The 23,164-nt window shown below is 48.1% G+C and overlaps 1 protein-coding gene across 1 annotated transcript in view; it reads left to right on the forward strand.

The window, feature by feature from the left end:
- LOC124037470 (CD81 antigen-like) overlaps nt 1-10,316 on the forward strand; it is a 21,009-nt gene extending 10,693 nt beyond the window's left edge. Inside the window, exons 3-8 of the mRNA XM_046352207.1 lie at nt 424-521; nt 5,793-5,867; nt 6,752-6,865; nt 7,211-7,312; nt 9,226-9,309; nt 9,384-10,316. Coding sequence (XP_046208163.1) covers nt 424-521; nt 5,793-5,867; nt 6,752-6,865; nt 7,211-7,312; nt 9,226-9,309; nt 9,384-9,449 — 539 coding nt within the window. The 3' untranslated portion in view covers nt 9,450-10,316. The remainder of the gene's footprint in view (nt 1-423; nt 522-5,792; nt 5,868-6,751; nt 6,866-7,210; nt 7,313-9,225; nt 9,310-9,383) is intronic.
- Nucleotides 10,317-23,164: the final 12,848 nt, after the last annotated feature.

The raw sequence follows: 23,164 nt of genomic DNA on the forward strand, positions 1-23,164 counted from the left end.
GTGTGTGTGTGTGTGTGGTGTGTGTGTGTGTGTGTGTGTGTGTGTGCGTATGCGTGTGCGTGTGCGTGTGTGTGTGTGTGCGTGTACTAACTCCCCCCTTTCAGTCAGGATGGATCTGAGAAGTTGATGTCTTTCTGTTCCAGTAACAGAATGTTACAGGATGTCCGCTTCGTCTCAGACGTCGTGTCACTGGGACCACGTCACCAACGACTCCATCACAACAGTTGGGTTTTGTGGAGGTTGACTACCATCTGGTGGTGTGCTCTCACATACACTTTCCATATCTCACAAACTTGTCTAAACTCTCCTCTCCTCTCCTCTCCTCTCCTCTCCTCTCCTCTCCTCTCCTCTCCTCTCCTCTCCTCTCCACTCCTCTCCTCTCCTCTCCTCTCGTCTCGTCTCGTCTCCTCTCCTCTCCTCTAGGTGTGTACATCCTGATAGCTGTGGGAGCTGTGATGATGTTTGTAGGGTTTCTCGGTTGCTACGGTGCCATCCAGGAATCTCAGTGTCTTCTTGGAACGGTGAGTGACCACTAGAGGGCAGCAGGACACCGCAAATATGTCAGGGCATATACCTCTAAAGCCCTATACACATGGGACCAGTTTTACTACCTAACGTTGGTTATGTAGTTGAGGTACATGAGTAGTGGTGAAGCTGGACGAGAGATCGGGGATCCGGCCTGCTGCAGCAGCTGGTAACAGAGGTCCAGTCATCCGGCCTGCTGCAGCAGCTGGTAACAGAGGTCCAGTCATCAGGCCTGCTGCAGCAGCTGGTAACAGAGGTCCAGTCATCAGGCCTGCTGCAGCAGCTGGTAACAGAGCTCCAGTCATCCGTCCTGCTGCAGCAGCTGGTAACAGAGGTCCAGTCATCAGGCCTGCTGCAGCAGCTGGTAACAGAGGTCCAGTCATCCGGCCTGCTGCAGCAGCTGGTAACAGAGGTCCAGTCATCCGGCCTGCTGCAGCAGCTGGTAACAGAGGTCCAGTCATCAGGCCTGCTGCAGCAGCTGGTAACAGAGGTCCAGTCATCCGGCCTGCTGCAGCAGCTGGTAACAGAGCTCCAGTCATCCGGCCTGCTGCAGCAGCTGGTAACAGAGGTCCAGTCATCCGGGCTGCTGCAGCAGCTGGTAACAGAGGTCCAGTCATCCGGCCTGCTGCAGCAGCTGGTAACAGAGGTCCAGTCATCAGGCCTGCTGCAGCAGCTGGTAACAGAGGTCCAGTCATCCGGCCTGCTGCAGCAGCTGGTAACAGAGGTCCAGTCATCCGGCCTGCTGCAGCAGCTGGTAACAGAGGTCCAGTCATCAGGCCTGCTGCAGCAGCTGGTAACAGAGGTCCAGTCATCCGGCCTGCTGCAGCAGCTGGTAACAGAGGTCCAGTCATCAGGCCTGCTGCAGCAGCTGGTAACAGAGGTCCAGTCATCCGGCCTGCTGCAGCAGCTGGTAACAGAGGTCCAGTCATCCGGCCTGCTGCAGCAGCTGGTAACAGAGGTCCAGTCATCCGGCCTGCTGCAGCAGCTGGTAACAGAGGTCCAGTCATCCGGCCTGCTGCAGCAGCTGGTAACAGAGGTCCAGTCATCCGGCCTGCTGCAGCAGCTGGTAACAGAGGTCCAGTCATCCGGCCTGCTGCAGCAGCTGGTAACAGAGGTCCAGTCATCCGGCCTGCTGCAGCAGCTGGTAACAGAGGTCCAGTCATCCGGCCTGCTGCAGCAGCTGGTAACAGAGGTCCAGTCATCCGTCCTGCTGCAGCAGCTGGTAACAGAGAGGTCCAGTCATCCGGCCTGCTGCAGCAGCTGGTAACAGAGGTCCAGTCATCCGGCCTGCTGCAGCAGCTGGTAACAGAGGTCCAGTCATCCGGCCTGCTGCAGCAGCTGGTAACAGAGGTCCAGTCATCCGGCCTGCTGCAGCAGCTGGTAACAGAGGTCCAGTCATCAGGCCTGCTGCAGCAGCTGGTAACAGAGGTCCAGTCATCCGGCCTGCTGCAGCAGCTGGTAACAGAGGTCCAGTCATCCGTCCTGCTGCAACAGCTGGTAACAGAGGTCCAGTCATCCGTCCTGCTGCAACAGCTGGTAACAGAGGTCCAGTCATCCGTCCTGCTGCAACAGCTGGTAACAGAGGTCCAGTCATCCGTCCTGCTGCAACAGCTGGTAACAGAGGTCTCTGATTCCTTTCCAACAACTTTTGTCCAACAATACACACACTGACCATTGGAAGGAGGGCCACGATTACGTTATCTCTACTCTGAATGTCACCACTGTTGCTGAAGGGGCGGTGCAGGTGGGTGAGGGTATGATGCTGTCTTTCAAGACCCCAGAACTGGGGGAATCCACGGCAGTAGGAAGAAAGGCAATGTTCACAATATGTGTAAAAGTGTTGCGTGCGTCCTCCCTGGCAGGGGTGAGATCAACGAGATGGGCTGGTTTTGTTTGGACCAATCGCTTTCCCAAAAGACTGCTGATGGTCTCTATACACGCTGCCAATTGATACAAGGACAGCTGACCTCCAATGGAGGATAATACATGGGGCGATAGCCACCAACAGGCATCTGGTCCACCTGGATCCTAGTCTTGGGGAGTGTTGTCCTCAGTCTGAGTTGTTAGCTCATCTCATGTCCCAGACTGGTGTGGTTGTTTACACTATTAACCAGCTAGTTCTTTGCCTTCGAGGAGGTCTGGGGGCTGTTTACATTGTTAACCAGCTGGTTCTTTGCCTTCGGGGAGGTATGGGGGCTGTTTACATTTTTAACCAGCTGGTTCGTTGCCTTCTGGTAGGTCTTGAAGCTGTTTACACTGTTAACCAGCTAGTTGTCTGCCTTGGGGGAGGTTTGGAGGCTGTTTACATTGTTAACCAGCTGGTTTGTTGCCTTCTGGGAGGTATGGGGGCTGTTTACACTGTTAACCAGCTAGTTGTCTGCCTTGGGGGAGTGGATGTTTGGAAACCCTTCACATGCCTGCTCCTGTCCCAGTCCACCCATGGGAATGGCCCACAGAGCCATGGCAGAGAATTCATGTGGACTACGCTGGTCCTTTTGAAAAGCACATGTTTCTGGTTATAGTGGATGCCCATTCCAAATGGCCAGAGGTGTTTTGCACTGACTCCTCCACCTCAGCTCAGACGATAGAGTGTCTCAGAACAACGTTTGCACGCTTCGGTTTGCCACTGCAGCTGGTAAGTGACAACGCGCAAGCTTTTGTAAGTGACGAGTTTACAAGATTCATGTCAGTAAATGGAATCAAACACTCAACCTCAGCTCCGTACCACCCTGCCATCAATGGGTTGGCAGAATGCTTTGTGCAAACCCTAAAGCAAGGACTCCGTGCAGCAAAACGAGACGAAGGGACTTTGCAAACAAAACTGGCCAAGTTCCTGGCCTCCTACCGAAACACCCCACATGCCACGACAAATGAAAGCCCAGCCGCACTGATGTTCGAGAGGCCTCTCCGCACACAGCTGGACATCATGAAGCCAAACAGGCGTAATGAAGTGCTGAACAAACAAGCCAAGATGCTCTCCGGTGGCCGGGAGCGCCATCTCCAAACAGGACAGGAAGTGATGGTGCGAGACTACAGAAGAGGAGGGAAATGGACAAGAGGGACCGTACACACACAAACGGGACCCAGAACTTACCAGGTTCAAGTGAGCCCAGACATAATGTGGCGGTGTCACATTAACCAAATGCATTCCACGGGAAACAGCACAACAATCGCGAGAGAACAGGCACAGAGAGCTCCCGAGAGTGACACACAGGGAACTGTAGAGGACCGTGGGGCAGTAGAGAGACCCCAGGCTGAAAGAAGGGAACGTGTTGATGAAGGTGCTGCTATAGCAGACGCTATAATGGAACAAGCACACACTGAGGATGTTCAGGAGCCTCCAGACAATCTGAGGCGCTACCCAGAACGAAGGCACCGTCCACCAGACACACACTGAGGATGTTCAGGAGCCTCCAGACAATCTGAGGCGCTACCTAGAACGAAGGCACCGTCCACCAGACACACACTGAGGATGTTCAGGAGCCTCCAGACAATCTGAGGCGCTACCCAGAACGAAGGCACTGTCCACCAGACAGACTAGACTTATAAACAAACAAACAAAAACTAACTGTTCAAGTTCAAATTAAAAGATGCAAAATAACTACAAGTTATTTCTGGGAAATATTTCAGTTGTGGTTTGGTAAAAGTAACTCTGATTGTATAAGAGAAGGAATGTTATGTTCTGTTAATTACTGATGTCCCCTTTAAGGATGGAGCACCCTTGGTCATGCGCAGTGTTGTTCTATGTTATTCTGGTACTAACTCGTTTGAGTAAATGTGAAGCTCTAGTTCAATTGCTTGTATTCAGAGTCTTTCTTATTACATAAATAAGTACTAAGTGTTAAGACACTACAATACTAAATATACTAAATATATATGTTTACATTGTTAACCAGCTAGTTGTCTGCCTTGGGGGAAGTCTGGGGGCTGTTTACATTGTTAACCAGCTGGTTCTCTGCCTTCTGGGAGGTCTGGGGGCTGTTTACACTGTTAACCAGCTGGTTCTCTGCCTTCAGGGAGGTCTGGGGGCTGTTTACACTGTTAACCAGCTGGTTTGTTGCCTTCAGGGAGGTCTGGGGGCTGTTTACACTGTTAACCAGCTGGTTCTCTGCCTCCGGGGAGGTCTGGGGGCTGTATACATTGTTAACCAGCTGGTTCGTTGCCTTCAGGGAGGTCTGGGGACTGTTTACACTGTTAACCAGCTGGTTATTTGCCTTCTGGGAGGTATGGGGGCTGTTTACATTGTTAATCAGCTGGTTCGTTGCCTTCTGGGAGGACTTGAAGCTGATTACACTGTTAACCAGCTAGTTGTCTGCCTTCGGGGAGGTATGGGGGCTGTTTACATTGTTAACCAGCTGGTTCGTTGCCTTCTGGGAGGTCTTGAAGCTGATTACACTGTTAACCAGCTAGTTGTCTGCCTTCTGGGAGGTATGGGGGCTGTTTACATTGTTAACCAGCTGGTTATTTGCCTTCGGGGAGGTCTTGAAGCTGATTACACTGTTAACCAGCTAGTTGTCTGCCTTCTGGGAGGTATGGGGGCTGTTTACATTGTTAACCAGCTGGTTATTTGCCTTCGGGGAGGTATGGGGGCTGTTTACATTGTTAACCAGCTGGTTCGTTGCCTTCAGGGAGGTCTTGAAGCTGATTACACTGTTAACCAGATTGTTCTCTTCCCATCTGTTTGTTAATGAAGTATAGTTTGATGATTGTGTTGCCCATCGCAGACTCTTCATTGCTCATGTAGCTCAGTTGGTAGAGCAGGGCGCTTGAAATGACAGGGTTGTGGGATTGTTGTCAGTGGACCAGTTATGATATGTATGTTTTTTTACAAGCATCTCACTGTCTGTCTGTCTGTCTGTCTGTCTGTCTGTCTGTCTGTCTGTCTGTCTGTCTGTCTGTCTGTCTGTCTGTCTGTCTGTCTGTCTGTCTGTCTGTCTGTCTGTCTGTCTGTCTGTCTGTCTGTCTGTCTGTCTGTCTGTCTGTCTGTCTGTCTGTCTGTCTGTCTGTCTGTCTGTCTCTCTCTCTCTCTCTCTCTCTCTCTCTCTCTCTCTCTCTCTCTCTCTCTCTCTCTCTCTCTCTCTCTCTCTCTCTCTCGCGGCCCATCTCTCAGTAACAAGCCCTCCAGCTCACTCTCTCATGGTCCAATCATTTTAGTGTAAAATCAAGTTAGATATTGGCCCTCAGTAAAGTAGAATAATGTAAAGCCCTGAGATTATCTAATTATAAAAGGTTGACAAATTAATCGTTTATGTTTCTTTCTCTTTCAGTTCTTTTTCATGTTGGTGTGCCTGTTCGTCTGTGAGGTGGCTGCTGGGATCTGGGGATTCAGTAACCGAGACACAGTAAGACACTAGATCACACCCTAACTCACAGTAGGGCACGAGATCACACCCTAACTCACACTGTAAGACACTAGATCACACCCTAACTCACACAGTAGGGCACGAGATCACACCCTAACTCACACTGTAAGACACTAGATCACACCCTAACTCACACTGTAAGACACTAGATCACACCCTAACCCACACATACCCCCATCCACACACACCGACCCCCATCCACACACACCGACCCCCATCCACACACACCGACCCCCATCCACACACACAGACCCCCATCCACACACACCGACCCCTATCCACACACACCGACCCCCATCCATACCCCCGACCCCCATCCATACACACCGACCCCCATCCACACCCCCGACCCCCATCCACACACACACAGAGACCCCCATCCATACCCCCAGACCCCCACCCACACCCTCCGACCCCCACACACACCGACCCCCATCCACACACACCGACCCCCATCCACACCCCGACCCCCATCCACACACACACAGACCCCCATCCACACACAGACCCCCACCCCCACCCCACCCCCGACCCCCACCCACACACTCCGACCCCCATCCACACACACAGACCCCCACACACACCGACACCCATCCACACACACCGACCTCCATCCACACACACACACACACACAGACCCCCATCCACACACACAGACCCCCACACACACAGACACCCATCCACACACACCGACCTCCATCCACCACACACACACACACAGACCCCCATCCACACACACAGACCCCCACACACACCGACACCCATCCACACACACCGACCCCCATCCACACACACACACACAGACCCCCATCCACACACACAGAGACATTGTCCAAACTCCCAACTACAGCCTTCTGTTCCAGATCTCCAAGGAGATGATAACCTTCTATGACGAGGCGTACATCAAGTCAGTGGACGTCGTAGACTCACCCAGCAAAACAGCTGCTATCAAAGTCCTGGAGGTGTTCCACGAGACCGTAGGTCACCACTCTCACCATCGTCCTGTACGTCCGTTAACTTGTCACAGTGGTAATCTAGTCATGTGATCATGTGGCGGTAGTTGGTTGACAATATATCTGTCAACAAAGGTAAACATGCATGGCTGATTTACAGATTTACAGAGTTATTTCAGTGGGGTCTTTTAATGTTTGTTACAATACCTCTATGAAACGTGTTCTCCTCAATGTGATAGTTGTTGTGTGATGGTTCGGTAGCACATTACGGGAGGGCTGGGGGGGGGGGGGGGTAATTGCCAATCAATCAAATGAATCAATCAAGAAATGGCATGACTGATCCTTTGTCTCTACCTGTGTTTTCGTTAGCTGGACTGCTGTGGTAAAGGAGACGACTCCCCCTTATTCATACAAGTAACCGGAGCCCTGTGTCCCAAGAAGAGCCTGGAAGATGCCCTGCTGAAACCTTCGGTACAGTACACCGGTGGTGGTTGGTGCCGTTTCAGATGGAGAACAATAACGTATTTAATGAGCACGGTCTTATTTCTATTACAGCATATTGGTTGACTTTCCAAGCCAAACCTTCATTACATAAACACTAACCACTACAGACAGCCTACTGTACATTGTTGTCACCATATTAGTTAACACCATAGTCAACATAGCTACTAGAACTAGCACGTTAGTAAACCCGATGGCAATACATTTATAAAAACCAAAAGATGACCTTGACTTGAAAGAGTTCCAGTGTTGGATAGCCCGCTAGCTAACATAGCATCCCTCTCTGTTTGATAGCCATAGCCCGCTAGCTAACATAGCCTCCCTCTCTGTTTGATAGCCTTAGCCCGCTAGCTAACATAGCATCCCTCTCTGTTTGATAGCCATAAGCCGCTAGCTAACATAGCCTCCCTCTCAGTTTGATAGCCTTAGCCCGCTAGCTAACATAGCATCCCTCTCTGTTTGATAGCCTTAGCCCGCTAGCTAACATAGCATCCCTCTCTGTTTGATAGCCTTAGCCCACTAGCTAACATAGCATCGCTCTCTGTTTGATAGCCATAAGCCGCTAGCTAACATAGCCTCCCTCTCTGTTTGATAGCCATAAGCCGCTAGCTAACATAGCCTCCCTCTCAGTTTGATAGCCTTAGCCCGCTAGCTAACATAGCATCCCTCTCTGTTTGATAGCCATAGCCCGCTAGCTAACATAGCATCCCTCTCTGTTTGATAGCCTTAGCCCGCTGGCTAACATAGCATCCCTCTCTGTTTGATAGCCTTAGCCCGCTAGCTAACATAGCATCCCTCTCTGTTTGATAGCCATAAGCCGCTAGCTAACATAGCCTCCCTCTCTGTTTGATAGCCTTAGCCCGCTAGCTAACATAGCCTCCCTCTCTGTTTGATAGCCTTAGCCCGCTAGCTAACATAGCATCCCTCTCTGTTTGAGCCGGGGATTTGAGCAGGCTAAACTAGCCAGTTGCAGTCACTTAGCTAAGTAAGTGAAAGTGAAAAAAATACAACAAAAATATATCTCTCTCTCGGTCTTGCTTCTCCTTCATTTAAAAAAAAACAAATTTGTTCAAGACTGTTCAACTATTGTCTTTCTCTCTCTTTGAGTCAACTATCACCACATTTTTTTTGCACTGCAGTGCTAGCTAGCAGTAGCTTATGTTTTCAGTAATAGATACATTCTCTGTTCCTTTGATTGGGTGGACAACATGTCAGTTCATGCTGCAAGAGCTCTGATAGGTTGGAGGACGTCCTCCAGACGTTGTCATAATTACTGTGTAAGTCTATGGAAGGGGGTGAGAACCATGGGCCTCCTAGGTTTTGTCTTGAAGTCAATGTACCCAGAAGAGGACGGAAGCTAGCTGTCCTCCAGCTACACCATGTTGCAGTGGGTTTTAATCAATCATTTGATGACATGTGAATATATTTAGTATAGTATTATCTAAAAAGGATAACTTACATTTTTATTGTTTATGTAATTCACTGAGGAGGATGATCCTCCCCTTCCTCCGCCGAGGAGCCTCCACTGCAGTACACACACATCCATGTAAAATCACATGACAAAAAAATCACACGTCAAAAGTCACATGAGGCAGACAGGTGGTTTTCTGTTTTTGTAACAAGCTAGATTAGACCCTGGGTCTCCAATATTTGCTCAAATTGAGCTGTAATTTAAGATTTGTTTTATAGAGATAAGGAATGGCAGTACAGAATTTGCAATTCCATATGTGTAAACTCTGCTACTTCAATGTTGTCAACACCACCTTTTCACGTGAGGAGAAGAACACCATGTATTATATGAATGAATGCTTTACACGGCACAGTAGTATGCAGGAGGGGAAAAGGTCCTGATACCCTCTGGCTCTGTGTTCCCCTCCCACTAGAGCTGTCATCTGAAACTGAAGGATCTGTTCTCTGAGAAGCTCTACCTGATTGGTCTAGTTGCCCTGGCGGTCGCTGTCATCATGGTGAGTAGTGTTACCGTGGAGACGCGCCTGGACAGCTGTTGGACTTCCTTTGTTGATGTTGATTTTCATTCTAGATCTTTGAGATGATCTTCACCATGGTTCTCTGCTGTGGGATTCGCAACGCCGCCCCAGTGTACTAGAACCACGGAACCCTACTAGAACCACAGAACCCTACTAGAACCAAGGAACCATAGAACCAGAGAACCACGGTGGAGGGGCTCAAATGTACACAAATCCTCTACAGATCGAAGTCATCGAAGGGGATTGAAAATGTTACGTGTTGCAGTTCCTGGTTACTTCTTTTTGTATTGCAGAAGTATGTACATTTCTATCAGTATTATAAATAGAGACTAGATTTTATTACAGTATTTTCTATATTTTAACAATACTCCTAATAAGCATTTCACTACACCCACAATAACATCTGCTAAATATGGGTATGCGACCAATAAAATTTGATTTGACTGTTTGAGTCTGTCGACCAACAGACATTCAGTATCTCTCTAATGCTAAACTTTTGACTATTTTCTTGTTATCTTTGAGCTTTTTGTATTTTTCGTGAAGTTCTTTTCCAAGGTTTTGTATGTTTTTCGTGAAGTGCTTCTCCAAGGTTGTATGGTGTATAAACTGTACACAATCATTGTGTGAGTCCAAAATGGCACCCTGTGCCCTTATGGTGCACTACTTTTCACCTCAAGGTCCATAGGGCATCAGTAAAAAGTAGTGCACTACATTGGGAATTGCCATTTGGGAGTAACTCACAGATAGCTTGACAAACAGGGCTTTAGTTAGAACAGTGCTCACTGGTACAGAGTACCAACATCTCACATTTCCTACAGCTTGAGTACAGTACTGGCAACGTCTTATAGAATATTAACTCTAATATACAGTACATGCCTACTCATTCAAGGGTTTTTCTTTATTTTACTATTTTCTACAATCAAATCCCAGAGCTGAAGAGGTAAAAATCTGTCGTTCTGCCCCTGAACAAGGCAGTTAACCCACTGTTCCCCTGAACAAGGCAGTTAACCCACTATTCCCCAAGTAGGCCGTAATTGAAAATAAGAATTTGTTCTTATTTTAACTGACTTTCTAGTTAAATAAAGGTAAAATAAATAAATAAATACAAGTGAAGACACAAAAACTATGAAATAACACATAATAACACAGCTGGTTGAGAGAATGCCAAGCGTGTGCAAAGCTGTCATCAAGGCAAAGGGTGGCTACTTTGAAGAATCTCAAATATAAAATATATTTAGATTTGTTTAACACTTTTTCTGGTTACTACATGATTCCATATGTGTTATTTCACAGTTGTGATGTCTTCACTATTATTCTACAATGTAGAAAAATAGTTACAGTGAAGAAAAACCTTGGAATAAGTTGGTGTTTCCAAACTTTTGACAGGTACAGTATATATATATATATACCAGACAGAACCTTTTCTTATTCAACTTCAAGCACTTCCTGCCTACCAACCACTAATAAAATAGCACCCTATTCCCTATATAGTGCACTACTTTAGACCAAAGCTCGCACCCTATTCCCTATATAGTGCACTACTTTAGACCAGAGCTCGCACCCTATTCCCTATATAGTGTACTACTTTAGACCAGGGCTCGCACCCTATTCCTTATATAGTGCACTACTTTAGACCAAAGCTCGCACCCTATTCCCTATACAGTGCACTACTTTAGACCAGAGCTCGCACCCTATTCCCTATATAGTGCACTACTTTAGACCAGAGCTCGCACCCTATTCCCTATATAGTGTACTACTTTAGACCAGGGCTCGCACCCTATTCCCTATATAGTGCACTACTTTAGACCAGAGCTCGCACCCTATTGCCTATATAGTGCACTACTTTAGACCAGAGCTCGCACCCTATTCCCTATATAGTGCACTACTTTTGACCATAGTTATATGGGGCCCTGGTCTAAAGTAGTGCAATATTTAGGGAAGCCCGTCCTTCCCTCCTCCAAGATAATGGCGCTAACAGGAATGGCCATGCATAGTAAAGCTATAAGGATCTAATTCATAATGAACCCCAACTAAATTGTGCAAATTTACACTTCTAATAAAAAAAACTTTTTGTCTGTTTCTCTATGTATTTGTTGTGGTTTGTTTGTTATTGTGTTATGTTGTTCTAAGTTGTATTTTCCCTCTTGACCACCAGAGGGCAGAGTCCTATTGGATGGCACTGCTGGTGTTTCTTGCATGTTCTCTGCCCCTTCGGTGACCACGAATTTAATTCACTTTCGATTTTGTTCTACCACTCAGATCAGAGTAATGAGTAAAGATCATTTAAAGTATGTAATAAGTGTCTAAATGAGCAATAAGGCCCGATGGGGTGTGATATATGGCCAATATACCACTGCTAAGGGCTGTTCTTACACGCAATGCAATGCTGTGCGCCTTGGCCATATACCGCAAATCCCTGAGGTGCCATATTGCTATTATAAACTGGTTACCAATGTAATTAGAGCAGTAAATAGTCATTTGTTGTCATTCAGGGCTCAAACCACCCAGTTTATAATATTCGACATACCACGTATTTTAGAACAATTTCCAATCAAGTCCAACCAACATAACTAGCAAGTGTGTCACTGCCCTACCAAGCAAAACATGTCACTGCCCTACCAAGCAAAACATGTCACTGCCCTACCAAGCAAAACATGTCACTGCCCTACCAAGCAAAACATGTCACTGCCCTACCAAGCAAAACATGTCACTGCCCTACCAAGCAAAACATGTCACTGCCCTACCAAGCAAAACATGTCACTGCCCTACCAAGCAAAACATGTCACTGCCCTACCAAGCAAAACATGTCACTGCCCTACCAAGCAAAACATGTCACTGCCCTACCAAGCAAAACATGTCACTGCCCTACCAAGCAAAACATGTCACTGCCCTACCAAGCAAAACATGTCACTGCCCTACCAAGCAAAACGTGTCACTGTCACTGCCCTACCAAGCAAAACGTGTCACTGCCCTACCAAGCAAAACATGTCACTGCCCTACCAAGCAAAACATGTCACTGCCCTACCAAGCAAAACATGTCACTGCCCTACCAAGCAAAACATGTCACTGCCCTACCAAGCAAAACATGTCACTGCCCTACCAAGCAAAACATGTCACTGCCCTACCAAGCAAAACATGTCACTGCCCTACCAAGCAAAACGTGTCACTGCCCTACCAAGCAAAACGTGTCACTGCCCTACCAAGCAAAACATGTCACTGCCCTACCAAGCAAAACATGTCACTGCCCTACCAAGCAAAACATGTCACTGCCCTACCAAGCAAAACATGTCACTGCCCTACCAAGCAAAACATGTCACTGCCCTACCAAGCAAAACATGTCACTGCCCTACCAAGCAAAACATGTCACTGCCCTACCAAGCAAAACATGTCACTGCCCTACAAGCAAAACATGTCACTGCCCTACAAGCAAAACATGTCACTGCCCTACCAAGCAAAACATGTCACTGCCCTACCAAGCAAAACGTGTCACTGCCCTACCAAGCAAAAAACATGTCACTGCCCTACCAAGCAAAACATGTCACTGCCCTACCAAGCAAAACATGTCACTGCCCTACCAAGCAAAACATGTCACTGCCCTACCAAAACATGTCACTGCCCTACCAAGCAAAACATGTCACTGCCCTACCAAGCAAAACATGTCACTGCCCTACCAAGCAAAACATGTCACTGCCCTACCAAGCAAAACATGTCACTGCCCTACCAAGCAAAACATGTCACTGCCCTACCAAGCAAAACATGTCACTGCCCTACCAAGCAAAACATGTCACTGCCCTACCAAGCAAAACATGTCACTGCCCTACCAAGCAAAACATGTCACTGCCCTACCAAGCAAAACATGTCACTGCCCTACCAAGCAAAACATGTCACTGCCCTACCAAGCAAAACATGTCACTGCCCTACCAAGCAAAACATGTCACTGCCCTACCAAGCAAAACATGTCACTGCCCTACCAAGCAAAACATGTCACTGCCCTACCAAGCAAAACATGTCACTGCCCTACCAAGCAAAAACATGTCACATGCCCTACCAAGCAAAACATGTCACTGCCCTACCAAGTGTGTCACTGCCCTACCAAGTGTGTCACTGCCCTACCAAGTGTGTCACTGCCCTCACCAAGCAAAACATGTCACTGCCCTACCAAGCAAAACATGTCACTGCCCTACCAAGTGTGTCACTGCCCTACCAAGCAAAACATGTCACTGCCCTACCAAGCAAAACATGTCACTGCCCTACCAAGCAAAACATGTCACTGCCCTACCAAGCAAAACATGTCACTGCCTTACCAAGCAAAACATGTCACTGCCCTACCAAGCAAAACATGTCACTGCCCTACCAAGTGTGTCACTGCCCTACCAAGCAAAACATGTCACTGCCCTACCAAGCAAAACATGTCACTGCCCTACCAAGCAAAACATGTCACTGCCCTACCAAGCAAAACATGTCACTGCCCTACCAAGCAAAACATGTCACTGCCCTACCAAGCAAAACATGTCACTGCCCTACCAAGCAAAACATGTCACTGCCCTACCAAGCAAAACATGTCACTGCCCTACCAAGCAAAACGTGTCACTGCCCTACCAAGTGTGTCATGCCCTACCAAGCAAAACGTGTCACTGCCCTAACAAGTGTGTTACTGCCCTACCAAGCAAAACGTGTCACTGCCCTACCAAGCAAAACATGTCACTGCCCTACCAAGCAAAACATGTCACTGCCCTACCAAGCAAAACGTGTCACTGCCCTACCAAGCAAAACATGTCACTGCCCTAACAAGTGTGTTACTGCCCTACCAAGCAAAACGTGTCACTGCCCTACCAAGCAAAACGTGTCACTGCCCTACCAAGCAAAACGTGTCACTGCCCTACCAAGCAAAACGCGTCACTGCCCTACCAAGCAAAACGTGTCACTGCCCTACCAAGCAAAAAGTGTCACTGCCCTACCAAGCAAAACGTGTCACTGCCCTACCAAGCAAAATGTGTCACTGCCCTACCAAGCAAAACGTGTCTCTGCCCTACCAAGCAAAACATGTCACTGCCCTACCAAGCATAACATGTCACTGCCCTACCAAGCAAAACATGTCACTGCCCTACCAAGCAAAACATGTCACTGCCCTACCAAGCATAACATGTCACTGCCCTACCAAGCAAAACATGTCACTGCCCTACCAAGCAAAACATGTCACTGCCCTACCAAGCATAACATGTCACTGCCCTACCAAGCAAAACATGTCACTGCCCTACCAAGCAAAACATGTCACTGCCCTACCAAGCAAAACATGTCACTGCCCTACCAAGCAAAACATGTCACTGCCCTACCAAGCAAAACATGTCACTGCCCTACCAAGCAAAACATGTCACTGCCCTACCAAGCAAAACATGTCACTGCCCTACCAAGCAAAACATGTCACTGCCCTACCAAGCAAAACGTGTCACTGCCCTACCAAGCAAAACATGTCACTGCCCTACCAAGCAAAACATGTCACTGCCCTACCAAGCAAAACATGTCACTGCCCTACCAAGCAAAACATGTCACTGCCCTACCAAGCCCTACCAAGCAAAACATGTCACTGCCCTACCAAGCAAAACATGTCACTGCCCTACCAAGCAAAACATGTCACTGCCCTACCAAGCAAAACATGTCACTGCCCTACCAAGCAAAACATGTCACTGCCCTACCAAGCAAAACATGTCACTGCCCTACCAAGCAAAACATGTCACTGCCCTACCAAGCAAAACATGTCACTGCCCTACCAAGCAAAACATGTCACTGCCCTACCAAGCAAAACATGTCACTGCCCTACCAAGCAAAACATGTCACTGCCCTACCAAGCAAAACGTGTCACTGCCCTACCAAGCAAAACATGTCACTGCCCTACCAAGCAAAACATGTCACTGCCCTACCAAGCAAAACATGTCACTGCCCTACCAAGCAAAACATGTCACTGCCCTACCAAGCAAAACATGTCACTGCCCTACCAAGCAAAACATGTCACTGCCCTACCAAGCAAAACATGTCACTGCCCTACCAAGCAAAACGTGTCACTGCCCTACCAAGCAAAACATGTCACTGCCCTACCAAGCAAAACATGTCACTGCCCTACCAAGCAAACTACTAAACATGTCACTGCCCTACCAAGCAAAACATGTCACTGCCCTACCAAGCAAAACATGTCACTGCCCTACCAAGCAAAACATGTCACTGCCCTACCAAGCAAAACATGTCACTGCCCTACCAAGCAAAACATGTCACTGCCCTACCAAGTGTGTCACTGCCCTACCAAGTGTGTCACTGCCCCTACCAAGTGTGTCACTGCCCTACCAAGCAAAACATGTCACTGCCCTACCAAGCAAAACATGTCACTGCCCTACCAAGTGTGTCACTGCCCTACCAAGCAAAACATGTCACTGCCCTACCAAGCAAAACATGTCACTGCCCTACCAAGCAAAACATGTCACTGCCCTACCAAGCAAAACATGTCACTGCCTTACCAAGCAAAACATGTCACTGCCCTACCAAGCAAAACATGTCACTGCCCTACCAAGTGTGTCACTGCCCTACCAAGCAAAACATGTCACTGCCCTACCAAGCAAAACATGTCACTGCCCTACCAAGCAAAACATGTCACTGCCCTACCAAGCAAAACATGTCACTGCCCTACCAAGCAAAACATGTCACTGCCCTACCAAGCAAAACATGTCACTGCCCTACCAAGCAAAACGTGTCACTGCCCTACCAAGCAAAACGTGTCACTGCCCTACCAAGCAAAACGTGTCACTGCCCTACCAAGCAAAACATGTCACTGCCCTACCAAGCAAAACATGTCACTGCCCTACCAAGCAAAACATGTCACTGCCCTACCAAGCAAAACATGTCACTGCCCTACCAAGCAAAACATGTCACTGCCCTACCAAGCAAAACATGTCACTGCCCTACCAAGCAAAACATGTCACTGCCCTACCAAGCAAAACATGTCATTGCCCTACCAAGCAAAACGTGTCACTGCCCTACCAAGCAAAACATGTCACTGCCCTACCAAGCAAAACATGTCACTGCCCTACCAAGCAAAACATGTCACTGACCTACCAAGCAAAACATGTCACTGCCCTACCAAGCAAAACGTGTCACTGCCCTACCAAGTGTGTCATGCCCTACCAAGCAAAACGTGTCACTGCCCTAACAAGTGTGTTACTGCCCTACCAAGCAAAACGTGTCACTGCCCTACCAAGCAAAACATGTCACTGCCCTACCAAGCAAAACATGTCACTGCCCTACCAAGCAAAACGTGTCACTGCCCTACCAAGCAAAACATGTCACTGCCCTAACAAGTGTGTTACTGCCCTACCAAGCAAAACGTGTCACTGCCCTACCAAGCAAAACGTGTCACTGCCCTACCAAGCAAAACGTGTCACTGCCCTACCAAGCAAAACATGTCACTGCCCTACCAAGCAAAACATGTCACTGCCCTACCAAGCAAAACATGTCACTGCCCTACCAAGCAAAACATGTCACTGCCCTACCAAGCAAAACATGTCACTGCCCTACCAAGCAAAACATGTCACTGCCCTACCAAGCAAAACATGTCACTGCCCTACCAAGCAAAACGTGTCACTGCCCTACCAAGCAAAACATGTCACTGCCCTACCAAGCAAAACATGTCACTGCCCTACCAAGCAAAACATGTCACTGCCCTACCAAGCAAAACATGTCACTGCCCTACCAAGCAAAACATGTCACTGCCCTACCAAGCAAAACATGTCACTGCCCTACCAAGCAAAACATGTCACTGCCCTACCAAGCAAAACATGTCACTGCCCTACCAAGTGTGTCACTGCCCTACCAAGTGTGTCACTGCCCTACCAAGTGTGTCACTGCCCTACCAAGCAAAACATGTCACTGCCCTACCAAGCAAAACATGTCACTGCCCTACCAAGTGTGTCACTGCCCTACCAAGCAAAACATGTCACTGCCCTACCAAGCAAAACATGTCACTGCCCTACCAAGCAAAACATGTCACTGCCCTACCAAGCAAAACATGTCACTGCCTTACCAAGCAAAACATGTCACTGCCCTACCAAGCAAAACATGTCACTGCCCTACCAAGTGTGTCACTGCCCTACCAAGCAAAACATGTCACTGCCCTACCAAGCAAAACATGTCACTGCCCTACCAAGCAAAACATGTCACTGCCCTACCAAGCAAAACATGTCACTGCCCTACCAAGCAAAACATGTCACTGCCCTACCAAGCAAAACATGTCACTGCCCTACCAAGCAAAACATGTCACTGCCCTACCAAGCAAAACATGTCACTGCCCTACCAAGCAAAACATGTCACTGCCCTTCCAAGCAAAACATGTCACTGCCCTACCAAGCAAAACATGTCACTGCCCTACCAAGCAAAACGTGTCACTGCCCTACCAAGCAAAACGTGTCACTGCCCTACCAAGCAAAACGTGTCACTGCCCTACCAAGCAAAACATGTCACTGCCCTACCAAGCAAAACATGTCACTGCCCTACCAAGCAAAACATGTCACTGCCCTACCAAGCAAAACATGTCACTGCCCTACCAAGCAAAACATGTCACTGCCCTACCAAGCAAAACATGTCACTGCCCTACCAAGCAAAACATGTCACTGCCCTACCAAGCAAAACATGTCACTGCCCTACCAAGCAAAACATGTCACTGCCCTACCAAGCAAAACGTGTCACTGCCCTACCAAGCAAAACATGTCACTGCCCTACCAAGCAAAACATGTCACTGCCCTACCAAGCAAAACATGTCACTGACCTACCAAGCAAAACATGTCACTGCCCTACCAAGCAAAACGTGTCACTGCCCTACCAAGTGTGTCATGCCCTACCAAGCAAAACGTGTCACTGCCCTAACAAGTGTGTTACTGCCCTACCAAGCAAAACGTGTCACTGCCCTACCAAGCAAAACATGTCACTGCCCTACCAAGCAAAACATGTCACTGCCCTACCAAGCAAAACGTGTCACTGCCCTACCAAGCAAAACATGTCACTGCCCTAACAAGTGTGTTACTGCCCTACCAAGCAAAACGTGTCACTGCCCTACCAAGCAAAACGTGTCACTGCCCTACCAAGCAAAACGTGTCACTGCCCTACCAAGCAAAACGCGTCACTGCCCTACCAAGCAAAACGTGTCACTGCCCTACCAAGCAAAAAGTGTCACTGCCCTACCAAGCAAAACGTGTCACTGCCCTACCAAGCAAAATGTGTCACTGCCCTACCAAGCAAAACGTGTCTCTGCCCTACCAAGCAAAACATGTCACTGCCCTACCAAGCATAACATGTCACTGCCCTACCAAGCAAAACATGTCACTGCCCTACCAAGCAAAACATGTCACTGCCCTACCAAGCAAAACATGTCACTGCCCTACCAAGCAAAACATGTCACTGTGTAACGGTTCTCTTGTGGTGAAGGAGAGTCAGACCAAACCGCAGCGTGTAGATTGAGATCCATGTTTAATCAACAACGTAAACACGAAATAACACAAACACTACAAAACAATAAACGTAACGAAAACCGAAACAGCCTATATATGTCAACTAACACAGCGACAGGAACAAAGACACTAAGGACAATCACCCACCACAAACTCAAAGAATATGGCTGCCTAAATATGGTTCCCAATCAGAGACAACGATAAACACCTGCCTCTGATTGAGAACCACTCCAGACAGCCATAGACTTTGCTAGATACCCCACTAAGCTACAATCCCAATACCAACACCAAAACCCCAAGACAAAACACACCACAATACAAAAACCCCATGCCACACCCTGGCCTGACCCAATACATGAAGATAAACACAAAATACTTCGACCAGGGCGTGACAAACTGACAAACGTGTCACTGCCCTACCAAGCAAAACGTGTCACTGCCCTACTAACCAAAACATGTCACTGCCCTACCAAGCAAAACGTGTCACTGCCCTACCAAGCAAAACGTGTCACTGCCCTACCAAATGTGTCACTGCCCTACTAACCAAAACGTGTCACTGCCCTACCAAGCATAACATGTCACTGCCCTACTAACCAAAACGTGTCACTGCCCTACCAAGCAAAACATGTCACTGCCCTACCAAGCAAAACATGTCACTGCCCTACCAAGCAAAACATGTCACTGCCCTACCAAGCAAAACATGTCACTGCCCTACCAAGCAAAACGTGTCACTGCCCTACCAAGCAAAACATGTCACTGCCCTACCAAGCAAAACATGTCACTGCCCTACCAAGCAAAACATGTCACTGCCCTACCAAGCAAAACATGTCACTGCCCTACCAAGCAAAACATGTCACTGCCCTACCAAGCAAAACATGTCACTGCCCTACCAAGCAAAACATGTCACTGCCCTACCAAGCAAAACATGTCACTGCCCTACCAAGTGTGTCACTGCCCTACCAAGTGTGTCACTGCCCTACCAAGTGTGTCACTGCCCTACCAAGCAAAACATGTCACTGCCCTACCAAGCAAAACATGTCACTGCCCTACCAAGTGTGTCACTGCCCTACCAAGCAAAACATGTCACTGCCCTACCAAGCAAAACATGTCACTGCCCTACCAAGCAAAACATGTCACTGCCCTACCAAGCAAAACATGTCACTGCCTTACCAAGCAAAACATGTCACTGCCCTACCAAGCAAAACATGTCACTGCCCTACCAAGTGTGTCACTGCCCTACCAAGCAAAACATGTCACTGCCCTACCAAGCAAAACATGTCACTGCCCTACCAAGCAAAACATGTCACTGCCCTACCAAGCAAAACATGTCACTGCCCTACCAAGCAAAACATGTCACTGCCCTACCAAGCAAAACATGTCACTGCCCTACCAAGCAAAACATGTCACTGCCCTACCAAGCAAAACATGTCACTGCCCTGTCACTGCCCCAAGCAAAACATGTCACTGCCCTACCAAGCAAAACATGTCACTGCCCTACCAAGCAAAACATGTCACTGCCCTACCAAGCAAAACATGTCACTGCCCTACCAAGCAAAACGTGTCACTGCCCTACCAAGCAAAACATGTCACTGCCCTACCAAGCAAAACATGTCACTGCCCTACCAAGCAAAACATGTCACTGCCCTACCAAGCAAAACATGTCACTGCCCTACCAAGCAAAACATGTCACTGCCCTACCAAGCAAAACATGTCACTGCCCTACCAAGCAAAACATGTCACTGCCCTACCAAGCAAAACATGTCACTGCCCTACCAAGCAAAACATGTCACTGCCCTACCAAGCAAAACATGTCACTGCCCTACCAACAAAACGTGTCACTGCCCTACCAAGCAAAACATGTCACTGCCCTACCAAGCAAAACATGTCACTGCCCTACCAAGCAAAACATGTCACTGACCTACCAAGCAAAACATGTCACTGCCCTACCAAGCAAAACGTGTCACTGCCCTACCAAGTGTGTCATGCCCTACCAAGCAAAACGTGTCACTGCCCTAACAAGTGTGTTACTGCCCTACCAAGCAAAACGTGTCACTGCCCTACCAAGCAAAACATGTCACTGCCCTACCAAGCAAAACATGTCACTGCCCTACCAAGCAAAACATGTCACTGCCCTACCAAGCAAAACATGTCACTGCCCTACCAAGCAAAACATGTCACTGCCCTACCAAGCAAAACATGTCACTGCCCTACCAAGTGTGTCACTGCCCTACCAAGTGTGTCACTGCCCTACCAAGTGTGTCACTGCCCTACCAAGCAAAACATGTCACTGCCCTACCAAGCAAAACATGTCACTGCCCTACCAAGTGTGTCACTGCCCTACCAAGCAAAACATGTCACTGCCCTACCAAGCAAAACATGTCACTGCCCTACCAAGCAAAACATGTCACTGCCCTACCAAGCAAAACATGTCACTGCCTTACCAAGCAAAACATGTCACTGCCCTACCAAGCAAAACATGTCACTGCCCTACCAAGTGTGTCATGTCACTGCCCTACCAAGCAAAACATGTCACTGCCCTACCAAGCAAAACATGTCACTGCCCTACCAAGCAAAACATGTCACTGCCCTACCAAGCAAAACATGTCACTGCCCTACCAAGCAAAACATGTCACTGCCCTACCAAGCAAAACATGTCACTGCCCTACCAAGCAAAACATGTCACTGCCCTACCAAGCAAAACATGTCACTGCCCTACCAAGCAAAACATGTCACTGCCCTACCAAGCAAAACATGTCACTGCCCTACCAAGCAAAACATGTCACTGCCCTACCAAGCAAAACATGTCACTGCCCTACCAAGCAAAACGTGTCACTGCCCTACCAAGCAAAACGTGTCACTGCCCTACCAAGCAAAACATGTCACTGCCCTACCAAGCAAAACATGTCACTGCCCTACCAAGCAAAACATGTCACTGCCCTACCAAGCAAAACATGTCACTGCAAAACATGTCACTGCCCTACCAAGCAAAACATGTCACTGCCCTACCAAGCAAAACATGTCACTGCCCTACCAAGCAAAACATGTCACTGCCCTACCAAGCAAAACATGTCACTGCCCTACCAAGCAAAACATGTCACTGCCCTACCAAGCAAAACATGTCACTGCCCTACCAAGCAAAACATGTCACTGCCCTACCAAGCAAAACATGTCACTGCCCTACCAAGCAAAACATGTCACTGCCCTACCAAGCAAAACATGTCACTGCCCTACCAAGCAAAACATGTCACTGCCCTACCAAGCAAAACATGTCACTGCCCTACCAAGTGTGTCACTGCCCTACCAAGCAAAACATGTCACTGCCCTACCAAGTGTGTCACTGCCCTACCAAGCAAAACGTGTCACTGCCCTACCAAGCAAAACATGTCACTGCCCTACCAAGCAAAACATGTCACTGCCCTACCAAGCAAAACATGTCACTGCCCTACCAAGCAAAACATGTCACTGCCCTAACACTGCCCTACCAAGCAAAACATGTCACTGCCCTACCAAGCAAAACGTGTCACTGCCCTACCAAGCAAAATGTGTCACTGCCCTACCAAGCAAAACGTGTCACTGCCCTACCAAGCAAAACGTGTCACTGCCCTACCAAGCAAAACATGTCACTGCCCTACCAAGCAAAACGTGTCACTGCCCTACCAAGCAAAATGTGTCACTGCCCTACCAAGCAAAACATGTCACTGCCCTACCAAGCAAAACATGTCACTGCCCTACCAAGCAAAACATGTCACTGCCCTACCAAGCAACAACATGTCACTGCCCTACCAAGCAAAACATGTCACTGCCCTACCAAGCAAAACATGTCACTGCCCTACCAAGCAAAACATGTCACTGCCCTACCAAGCAAAACATGTCACTGTGTAACGGTTTCTTGTGGTGAAGGAGAGTCAGACCAAACCGCAGCGTGTAGAAACATGTTTAATCAACACGTGAAATAACACAAACACTACAAAACAATAAACGTAAGGAAAAACCGAAAACTATATATGTCAACTAACACAGCGACAGGAACAAAGACACTAAGGACAATCACCCACCACAAACTCAAAGCAAAATATGGCTGCCTAAATATGGTTCCCAATCAGAGACAACGATAAACACCTGCCTCTGATTGAGAACCACTCCAGACAGCCATAGACTTTGCTAGATACCCCACTAAGCTACAATCCCAATACCAACACCAAAACCCCAAGACAAAACACACCACAATACAAAAACCCCATGCCACACCCTGGCCTGACCCAATACATGAAGATAAACACAAAATACTTCGACCAGGGCGTGACAAACTGACAAACGTGTCACTGCCCTACCAAGCAAAACGTGTCACT

This window comes from Oncorhynchus gorbuscha, linkage group LG06 (genome assembly GCF_021184085.1).
Source record: "Oncorhynchus gorbuscha isolate QuinsamMale2020 ecotype Even-year linkage group LG06, OgorEven_v1.0, whole genome shotgun sequence".
NCBI lineage: Eukaryota > Metazoa > Chordata > Actinopteri > Salmoniformes > Salmonidae > Oncorhynchus > Oncorhynchus gorbuscha.